The sequence below is a fragment of the Bradysia coprophila genome, unplaced genomic scaffold (genome assembly GCF_014529535.1).
Source record: "Bradysia coprophila strain Holo2 unplaced genomic scaffold, BU_Bcop_v1 contig_24, whole genome shotgun sequence".
NCBI classification, from domain to species: Eukaryota; Metazoa; Arthropoda; class Insecta; order Diptera; family Sciaridae; genus Bradysia; species Bradysia coprophila.
This window is the reverse complement of record NW_023503501.1, coordinates 1,026,911-1,038,501: the sequence shown is the minus strand read 5'-3', so window position 1 is coordinate 1,038,501 and position 11,591 is coordinate 1,026,911. Positions and strand designations below refer to the sequence as shown.

General features: G+C 37.3%; 1 protein-coding gene across 1 annotated transcript; it reads left to right on the top strand.

Moving 5' to 3' along the window:
* Window positions 1-10,365: 10,365 nt before the first annotated feature.
* LOC119077630 lies at window positions 10,366-11,094 on the top strand. The gene is made up of 2 exons (XM_037184844.1): window positions 10,366-10,809; window positions 10,868-11,094. Exons 1-2 carry the CDS (start codon window positions 10,492-10,494, stop codon window positions 11,081-11,083), a joined length of 534 nt encoding a protein of 177 aa, XP_037040739.1. The 5' UTR covers window positions 10,366-10,491; the 3' UTR covers window positions 11,084-11,094.
* The last annotated feature ends 497 nt before the right edge of the window (window positions 11,095-11,591 follow it).

The window sequence follows — 11,591 nt, the reverse complement described above, 5'->3', positions numbered from 1 at the left end:
CGGGGTCTAAGGGGCGGAGCCCCTAGCGGTGTTTGGGGCAGAGCCCCATTAACGTCTGCAAAGTATGAAAAAGCTCGCCGCTTTTAAATTATAAGAAAACGAGTTCGAGACTGACCCTAAATATTAGGGGTAATTATCAGTGTTTTGTCCTCTTTTTTTTCACCGGGGTTATTTTGGTAGTAGTTATTTTGTCTCGTCGATATTTTATTGGGGTTATTTTAACCTAGAGCCGAAGGTGACGCAAGTCTTTATATCTTAACTAGGCATACTCGATGATTCATGTGATTGATAAAATATCGATTATTTCCTTACAATCGATTATCTATAATCTTAAAAAAATCGATTTCAACCGAATGATTTATCGATAATCGAAGAAAGCGGCTGATAATTCCATAAATATTGGCTGATAATTCGACTACAGTCGATAGCGATTATCGATAAAATATTCGATCAATATTACATCGATTTTATTTATAAGTTCGATTGATGATATTTTTCAATGAAAATGCCAAGTCTTACAAGATGTCTGACCAAAGAAAATTTCAGGATTTTCGAAAAGACTAAGAATTTTCTAGGATTTCTAACGATTTTCCTATCGTTTTCCAAGGACTTTTTACTGATTTTGGATGGATTTTCAAATGATTTTTTTTTTATTTTCAAGGATTTTCTTCTCTTGATTTCATTTTGTTGAGCCTATGGGAAGGCAAAATGTTTTCACGTTAAAGAGGATTTTCCGTGGATTTTCTATTTCTATTTGAGGATTTTCTTTCGTGAAATTTTGAAGGATTTTCATTTGATTGACCAAGGATTTTCTTTGAATATTTGCCTCTTGGTAGTGAGGTTTTCTCAAATTTGGTCGTTTGGACTTGGGAACATGGGGTGATGGAAGTCAAAAAGCTGCTGTAAATACTCAGAAAATATTTTTTTTTTAAATCTTAGTAGTGGACTCGCCTCACGCCCACTAACGTGCGGGCATGATTATTGTATTTATATTGAATATCTTCTGATAAGAGAATGGACCTATAAAGTTGGTAAAGTTTGCTGCATGAGGTTGTGGCGATCCCTAAACTTTGTACTTATTATTTTCAAAGTCAATGTCGTAAATTGTTTCAAAAGAATGTCTAACGTGTCAAGGGGTATAACGAAGGTTTTTGTCAAAGCATTTACAATCATCTATTCAAGGATAGAAATTAAACTAAAAGTTTCGGTTGTGGCGTTTGTCCATGTTCTATTCAATGCTAAAATTATATCGAATTCGTTGTTTATGACTAACAAGATCTATGCTAAATGTTTGGGTGGGGTAATCTGAGATTAAATAAATATATCCGAAAATCGATGGTGCTTTCGAAAAAGAACACCGTTGTCGTATGAACATACTCGATACACATAATACGACATTATATACATTCGCATTGTAAACACGAAAATAAAATTTGAGGCTACATTTTGTTGTACGCCCAAGCTCAACATAAAAACATGAAGTCAATAAGGTCGTTGTGAAACATCTTTTCGAATAAATGTCACCGAGTTTTTGTTTTGCATCTAGCAGAATAAAAAATAATTTGTATCTCTACGAAGTAGATTTCGGTGATTCGTTATATTGATGTCCCGCCAGGAATATAAGATGTGAATTACGAACGTGACAAATTCAATTTGAAGAATATGCTGATAAAAAAAAACGATGAGTGGGATAACCGTGCACGAAAGTTTTATTGGAGTGGTTGTTGTGTAAAATTATTACAAATTTTCCATTAAACTGACGAGCTTTCGAGCTTTTACGCTTTATGTTAATGCGATTAATATACTGTCAATGAATTATCGATAAACAGCCTCGATGAAGCTTCATCGAGGCTGTTTAATTATCGCGACGTACAATATTGATGCGTAATATGAAGTGACATCGCATACGACGGTAGACGTTTTAATATGACAACAGTCATTACAATTGTGTTATATTCAGGAAGACCGAAAAAGTCACATTCTCTCACCGCTACAGGGATTATGGGCATATATGAGAGATATATACGACATTTAGATGAAAAACATAGGATAAAATTTTATGTGTTGGTAGTACCGAATTTGAGCTAGCTAGCTGTCAAAATTGTATGAGACGATTGTGTAGCGATGCGCTGTAGGAGCTACAAAGTCTCAGACATTTTGACAGCTCGCTAACTAGCTCAAATTTGGTACTACCAACACAGGTTTTATTGTTCCACGAATATTCAACTTTGTCGTATATGTTATCGGATCATATCAATTCCGTTTCTTCTACTCTAAGTCAACTCTATTGATAGAGTACGATTCACTAACACTATTTCACTGAAAGACGTCCCTGCTTTTTTTATTAAATTCTCATCTCCAAGAAAATACAGGACCGATTGAAAAATTGATTACTGTTGTGGAGTTGTCATAGGCAAAAGATGACATTTTATTTGACTATAATCCGTCTAGTAAAAAATTAATTAACTTTCTGTTGCTACCGGTGATGCGGCGACATCTTTCGAAATATTGCGAACCATACGCTATTGGTAGAGTTGACATGGAATAAAGGAAAGAGAATTGATGCCGTGATCCATCTCGAGGATTATATAGGGAAACCGAAAACAGTTTTTCGATTGAAACAACGTTTGCAGCTAACTGATGAACTTTTATAATCTGAGAAAAGTCAAAACCAGTCACAGAAATGAGTGTGCTTCAACAGTCCCGCATGTGATAGCATGTTTACTTTCTTTTCTTTTATAATTCGCTAAATATGTACACGCATCTTTCTTTATGTAGATCTGTTATTTCTATGCGATTTTTGGTTAAATAGACTCTGATTGTCTCCTCAGATCAAGAACGGTCTAAAGTTCAAAATTGACAAAGCGAAAAAATTTTCCGTTTAATAAACCGGCTTTTCCAAATGACCATTGGCCTTGTTCCTGAGAACAATTACGTGTTCAATGGAAAATAACCCTTTTCGAAACGATAAAATAAACTTTATCTCAATTACGTTTCATGCCAATGGACGACTATTTTCCTTGAAATATAAGTCTAAAAAAATCATGTATTGGCACCACCGAGTTTTCAGATGCAGATAAGAATGAAATCAGCACACCGAGTCAAACACAAACCATATATTTCACATTAAAGCTCGCACATATAACCCACCGAACGTCCTCATTTCGTTCATGTGTAAAACACAAGTTCATCTACGTCTGCAATGGATATCATGAAAATTCAACAAAAGACGCACTAAGAGCAAATACATTGGGGAAAAAGGGTCTGATGCTTTGAACTTCGGTTTTTTTTTTTATCAGACATTTTAATCGCCACCATTCCCTCCATCACATAAATCTAACATTTTTCTATTTACAAAAAGTTGGATACCCTCGCAATATTGACTTAGGATTATGTACGTTTTTGGGGATATGGAACAAGGAAATCGATGTCGTTGTTATTAGTTTCACGTTTCCTTCGTCGAATGCCTTCATTATCATTTTAATATCGAAGGGTTCATGATGTCCATTTTTATTATTCGTTGCATTCATATATGTCGAGCAACTAGCACGTACATTAATAAAATTAAAGTACTCAACACTGGCTTTTACACTTCCTTACCCGGAATTTATGAAATATACGAGCAATGATCGTCGTTTACAACAAAAGTGGATCGATGATTTATGCTGGTGATAGACAGAGTAGGGTGAGCGTACTAATGCTCGGACAAGAATGAGACCTCTGACACCTATTGTTCTCTCATTCATAAAAAAAATTTAGATAGGTGTTCGAGGACTCATTCTTGTCCGAGAATTGCTACGCTCACCCTAGCTATAAATTGATTTTCATTGTAAAATGGCTATGTTCGATGGTTCGGGTTTTCATAGACGCAACGCAACCGCATAATTTTAATAAATCTATTACTAATTAAATCCTACCAGGAATGCACAACAGCACTACGTATAATACATTGTAGAATGTATATAAAATGTAAAACACAAAGCGAGAATAAAATAAATCAAGTGAAATAATATCCATTCATAATACAACAACTCTTTTAATTAAATTTGTTAAACCTGATTTGCATCCATAAATTTTGTCGGGAAAAGCATTTTTCACAACTATTACATGCGGGAATGGTTTTCATTGTGCTCGAAACCATAAGCTTTGCATATTAAATAATAAAATTGTTAAAAAAGACGGAAACAACGGAAAATAAAACATTTAAAATAAATGGTCGCCAAGCGTCGGCAAACGTTATGCATAGGATATCCATCACAGTCTAGTCAATGTTGCTCTTTTTGTCGGTAGCTACACGGAAAAAAATATTTTTTTAGCAGTTCATTCGTTTGGTGGCGTCGTCGAAGCTCTGTTTCAACAATCTAACGAATAATCAGGACTAAGGCTCGGAACGGGTCGACCGTGGTCAAAAGATTCTATGACCTGAAATTTCAGGTCAGGTATTTTCTGTGAAGAAATCGTCAGGTCAGATTGAGACTGAATTTCTGAAACCTGTCAGGTGAGGTTTCACGTTGAACTTAATATTTTTTTTTAATTTTCATAAAAATTTCTTACAAAAAAATTCAGGCTAACCAGAAACCCGACGTGACAGGACTGCCATTTCAGGTTTCCTGTCACTTCAGGTCGAGTTAAAATTGATCAAGTCTTTCAAAGATACGAAGTTTTGGCGATACGACTCTTAAGATTTAAGTCAAATAAACTTTTTATGACTTGAAAATTAGCACAAATCCAATTTTCGTACCATTCGAGTTTTTTGGCACATAAGTACTAAATTCGTGAAGGTCCGAACAACTTCTTCTTCTTCGTCTTAATCAGCCCGTTGATATCCACTGCTGGATGTAGGCCTCCCCTTCTGTCTTCCATTCTGTACAATCCATTGCCATTTGTTGCCAGTTTGTCCCCACCCATCACTTGATCGAGTTCGTCTATCTTTCTTGTGGTCTGCCCATTGGTTTTGTCATTGGTGTCATTGTCTTGAATTCATTATGGTTTTGGTCCTACGTTCGCCTGTTATTCTCGCAATGTGTCCTGCCCAATTCCACTGCAGAGATGCTATCCTGTCCGTCACGTCTTCGACTTTCGTTTGTTGCCGAATCCACTAATTCGTCATTTTATCTCTTAGCGAAATACCAAGCATACTGCGTCCCATTGCTGTATGTGCCACTCTGAGCTTTTTCTCGGATGCTTTGGTTAGTGTTTACGTTTATACCTCGGTTTCTACTCCATACATCAACACCGGTAGGACACACGAATCAAACACTTTCCTTTGCAGAATGTTGTTCATTTTGCTTTTAAAAACCATTCCGAACATCACCACACATACTTGCTAAATATGGCTACTGAAGGCATTACGAATAGACAATATTGTAATAATAAGATTTCATTAGTGACGTCATAGACCTCCTACGTTTCATCGACTTTAAGCTTTGACATTTTTTCCAAAAACCATTTTTTTACGCAGATCATCAGGCTGTTCTGGAAGAAAAATGTCACTTTGTGAGTTATTGTGAATGACGCGGCACGAAATTCCTCAACACCGATCATCAATTTAAAAAATGTCATATCAGCCCCATGAGTACCGTAATTTGGGGTTATTTTGGCCACGGGGGTGAATTTGGCAACTGCGTTCACTATAGCCTAATTTAAAAAAAAACCGCGGACTTCGATTGAAAATGATTAATATCATCAAAGGGTAAACTGACCAAATACGAGCTCTCTTTTGTCTTTTCCTTTGCCCTTTTTTAACTTGCCAGTATGTACCGCAAAATACAATATAACTTCAAGTTTTACTTGGAGAAATGAGACTATATGCAACAAAGTTAAGACCACGAGATTAAATGAAAAGAACAAGAATTGTTGTTTGTTTTTATTCGAAAAAAAAAAAATCATTTTTTGTGCAACACAAATATTTTGAAACTTAGAATTTGGAATAATGTGTCAAATTGTAGTGTCGTCACTGCACGTGTTTTTTATAAAGTTTTTTTTCCGGATAATATTTTCTTGGAAGAGTTTCTGGTCATCACAGATGTTCCGCCGAAAGTTTTTATATTTGGTTCTGTGCAAGTAGGAAGACGCTTAGTCGACGAGGCATCCAGCTTTTTACTAGGCAATATTTTACGAATCCCTGACTGCGAGTTTTCGGTCGATGTCTGACCAGATGCAACAATTTGCTTTCGTGTCAACACATTACGGATGGACCGCTGATTCTTGGTCGCTGCTGGACCAGATGTATTGACCGTTTTGCATGGCAAAATTCTACGAATCCTTAACTGCTTCTTTTCGGTGGATGGCGGAGCTTTGGTCGTTTGACTGTCGTTAACAGATGCAACCAGTTTACGGTGGACCGTACGAATTCTTGACTGCGAATTTATGATGGTAGACGGCGAGGCAGACGAAACCAACGGCGAATATTTACGAATTGCGGTAGTCCGACTGGCGTTCTTTCGAATTATTTTCCGTAGTGGCGCTTTGCGTATGATCTTTTTCTTGTTTTTTGGTAAGGTTTTGCTTTTTTTGTTTTGTACCTGTTCGTTGCGAATAAAATCGGAAAGACAAATACTTTTACCAGGTGCGGTTGAAACTTTTTTCTTCCTTGCACATCGTTGCAATGGTTTGGGCTCCCTAAGATTTTTCATATAGTCCAAAACGGCATCACTCAAAACTTTGCCATCGTCAACATCGATCCCTGGAATTATTTTCTTGTCCATCTTCTTCAACACTTGATCTTTGTCGAGCGGAAAAATACCACAGGTTCGGAAACCAGCTTTCAAATTCATCTCAGCCTTCTGATCAACAAAAATATCCTGCCACAGCTCGTTCATGAGAACGGGGAAAATGTCTTTTGGGATAACTCTTTCAGTCGGATGCGACATTTTAAATTTCCATAAAATCTTCCGCCATGTCTTTTTCAACGGCCCAAAAAAGGAAACATCAAGTGGCTGTGCGATATGTGTGCAATTAGCCGGAAGACAAATGAAAATTATGTTTTCTTGTTGAGCCAATTGAATAACGTCCTCGGAAATGTGAGTTGAAAGATTATCACCAATGAGTACTTTGGGTCCGGTCAATGTGCGAGCATGTGGTATATAGACTGTGCGAAACCAATCCAGAAAGGTAGCACTTTCGAACCAACCGTGTGATGTGGCATTGTAACGAGCACCAGGAGGACCGTTTTTTATCCAAGTATCGTACACGTTCTTTGCTCTGTACACAACGTAAATTGGTAATAGTAAACCAGCGGCTGTCCCACAAAACATTACCGAAGTAGAGCTTTTTGAGTTGGCTAAAATATTTTCTGGATATTTTACTCCTGTGCGCAAGATGATTAAATTAGTATATTTGAACCCAGTAGAATATTGGCACTCAGTTTTACCTCGACGAAAAATTACTTTACGAGAGCCAGGATTATCAGTAAAATTAGTCTCATCGTAGTTAGCGATATTCTCCGGTGGTATGTCTTGAATTGCCTTTCCGAGATTTTCAAAATAGTTCGACATAACTTCTACTGTTACAGCAGCTCGGTTCGGTGCAATGTTTTGGGCATTACGTAGTGAGAGAATTTGTCGACGTAAAAACGACTTTGCCTAGTCGTCGCCTTGTAAATTATATGAAATATTTATGTACTCATAAATGGTGCTGCTAAATAAATCACATACCAGGGAAATTATTTTTGAAAACCGGAATAGATTTTCCAGAATTATCCAGATAATTCTTAGTAATGTGACGCAGATCAATTTTGGTCAGAGGGAAACCCCAATGACTTGTTGTAAGGAGCATATTTCTTAATCGTAGTTCGTCGCATTTATTCAGCGCGCATTGTCCTCCTTGCTTCTTGCTGTGCTTGCCGTTCACCCGATTTTGAAGAGTTGAACGTTTTACGTTATATTGTTCAGCTGCCTTGTTTACCGACAATAGAGAACTTTAGCAAATCACACAATAACGACAAAACCAATAATTTCCAACAATAACAAAAACGATATTGACACGAAAAAAATTTATCATTGTGAATGAGGCGGGATGGGTAAATATGTTCACATTCATGGTGTGTTATGTGGTGGTAGAATTCAAATTTCTTTTAAAGGTACTTTAACAGATATTAAATTGAAACGGAAGATTATATTTTTTCGGGCTGATATTTTCTAAATTATGCGATGGAAAGGCGTATGGCTACTTTTTCGTTCATTTCTCTTCCGATTTTCTCTCGTTTGCCTTTCATTTTATATTTGAAAATTTCAATTGATTAAACTGATAGGCTAAATCAGTGACTTTATTTCAGTACATACATTCATAATTTATAATTTAAAAAAATCAATTTAAATACTCCTCCAAAGTTGGTGGCGCCAATTCAAAGTATTGGCAAACTTGACTACCATAGAGGCAGGTGTGGCAGTTTGCAAGTATGGTCGCCAGTTTATAAAATTTGGGGACTTTCTGCTTTCGAATTTTCTGGTTTTTTTTATAGTCAACGAATGGGAACAATTGCAAAATTTTAGCGAAACCCCATTCTACACTCACTCTTACGCGACTCATTTTTTTGTTAACTTTTCGTTGTGCACGATTGAGCGTCCCCCCCTTAAATGGAACTATCAGCACCTTCGACAAGGGATATCCGGAGTCCCCGTATAAGTGTGGTGGATCTTCCCAGTCATGAAATTTTTGCTCAATTTTTTGAACAACCTTACTTCTGGCAAGTAGGTGCCCGTCATGCCGTCGTCCAATCACTGATCCAAACAAGTTATGAACCATGCCATTTGGGAGCATAATTGATTGGAATTTTATTGAATGGTGTCTCTTATGACCATTGTAGAACTAAAATCGTATGCGAATTAAGATTTTGTTGGTAATTTTACAATTCGTGACAGTACATACCTCTCTCTGGCCATGACTTGGTCGACATACTGCTCTGACAGTCCCATCGATGAATCCGAAACATCGCTTATACGGTGACCCCTTAGAGCTTATACTGTTGCACAACTGATCTATTTGATCACGGGAAAGATACGGTTGGTTGAAGTTTTTTAACACACGCCCAAAATTTTGGTAGATATAATCAACCATATGATTGAATATTACACACAATGCGCATTGTCCTCTTGGGAAAAATTTCATAAGATCGACGTACCTTAAACACAAGCCATTGAATAGTAACTTTACATGTGGCTCTTTTGAATTAGCAGAATACCTATTTGGATACGCCAACCTGCGAAGTAGTATGCATAGACCCTCTTCTGCTGATACCTTTATTCTGTTTTTAAGAACAAATTCTGGAGGAAGTTTTAATGCATGCACCAATCGCCGTATGTCGTTCTTATAAAATCGAAAATGAGTGTAGCAGTACGACTCACCCAAATCATCAAGCTTAAACACGCCAGGCTCTTTATCAATGTAATGATAGACTCGGTTTTTTGTATTTAAAATATAATTGTAGATTGCAATGTCTTCATCATTTAATTCAAATGCTGAGATTAACTCCAACAAATCCATTTTCAATTTATTTTTATCGCGAGAAACTTTTTACACGATTATTTTTCTTAAACGAATCTTGTAAAACTGCCGAAGAAATGTTAATGAAAATCGTAGTGTGCTAAGCTCGAATAAAACTTCAAGCAAATCGTCTAGTGCTAAGCAATCGAAGTGTGCCCAGGCTGTGTCGTAGTAAAAAACACATTTTTGTGAAATCAGTCCAGAGTGCACTAATCTTATACAGATAATTATCAACTTCCATTTCGTCGGCTCAACATTTTAAGATGAAGAAAGTAATTAAAAGAAAAAAAGAGAGTGAATTAACTAGATTTGTGTGGAGTCGGAGGCAGGAGTACGATTTTGCTCTCCTCCAAGAAGTCCAGGCACGAAATCCATTTGCCTTTAAAACCCGTAAGTCTATTTGGGAAGACATAGCGAAAACGCTTCAGGAAGGTGAATTGAAAATGAAAGTGACGGAGCGCAGTTGTCGCGAGAGAGTTAATGAATTACTGAAAAAGCATCGAAAAGAGGAGGCATCAATCATTGGATCGTAAGTTGAAATTCCGAGTATGTTTTTCTTCAATCATCTGACATCACTTTGTTTAAAGAACTGGTGCGACTGACGACGAAGACTCCGAATTGAAGAAGCTGTTGGTCATCGTAAATGATATGGCGAATACGAAGCCAGCACAGGCAGAATCCACCCTATATCTGAAAAAGAAGAAAACTGAGGGCGAAATAATAAGAGATGCTGTGCTGGAGGAGTTGTCAGATTCTAATTCGGATGACTACATTAATGATAACATTCCTCGCAATGATTCAGGAAAAGAGTCGCGCCGAACAACGAACAAAGAAGTGATTACGAGTGTGAATGATTTTTTCAATGATGCGGAAGAAGAACGACGAGTTGAAGAAGAAGCATTTCGACGAACGTTGCATTCCTCTGATCAAATTCACTCAGAATCATGGCAGAACATACCATCATCCTCGCGCGACAACACGTACTCTGTACCAGTGGCAGACTTACCTATGCAAGGACCACTGTCAATTCACGCAGAATCATCTCAGGACATACCATCAGCCTCGTGCGACCACACGTGCTCTGTACCAGTGGCAGACTTACCTATGCAAGGACCACCGTCGCAACCTGTAGTTCCACAGACTTCCAATTCCTCAATCGATCAACAGCCGTCATCATCGTCGATCCAACGACATTCTGACAATGTGCCAGATACTCAACAAGGTTCAAAGCGATCATCGCAGAATCAAAATAAAGACCAGAAGAAAGACGACCGATTTTCAGACCCAAAAAAGGATTTGGTCACTTTTCTGGGAAAAAAGGCGGAAGTAATACTGATTTGCAATATAGTAAGTTCATTTTTACTATTTCGTTTTTCATTTCCAGTATGAGTTGGATATACGTAAAGAGGAAGTTCGTCTTCGTGAAGCTGAGGTGGCCAACAAGACGGAAGAGCTAAGAATTCTTCGAATAAAAACCGAAGCTGAGGTCGAGGAGAAAAAAGAGGAATTGAGAATTCTCCGCATTAAATCTGAGGCAGAGGCTGAAGAACGTAAGCAAATTCAGGATTTGCTGATTAGCTTGGTTAAGAAAAACCATTAAAATGTGCATACCGAAGCTAAAATAAAAAAAAATTCAAATGCTATTTAATCACATCATCTTTGTTACACACGCTGTCGCTACCTATCCGCTTTACCTAACTTGTGCAGACATCGTTTTCATCAAAATTCTACTTTCACCTATGGAGTGTTATGATCGAAGCGAGAAGACCCGAAGACCAAGTATAACTTGCCTTAGGGGACTAGTCAAAGTGTTTTCTTCTCTTTCAACATGTTTAGATGCGAGTGAGAGGACCGATTACCACTTTATTACAACTTAACTTCGGGTACACATCAAAACTTGAATGGGGTTCCCATTTGTTGACTATAAAAAAAACCAGAAAATTCGAAAGCAGAAAGTCCCCAAATTTTATAAACTGGCGACCATACTTGCAAACTGCCACACCTGCCTCTATGGTAGTCAAGTTTGCCAATACTTTGAATTGGCGCCACCAACTTTGGAGGAGTATTTAAATTGATTTTTTTAAATTATAAATTATGAATGTATGTAC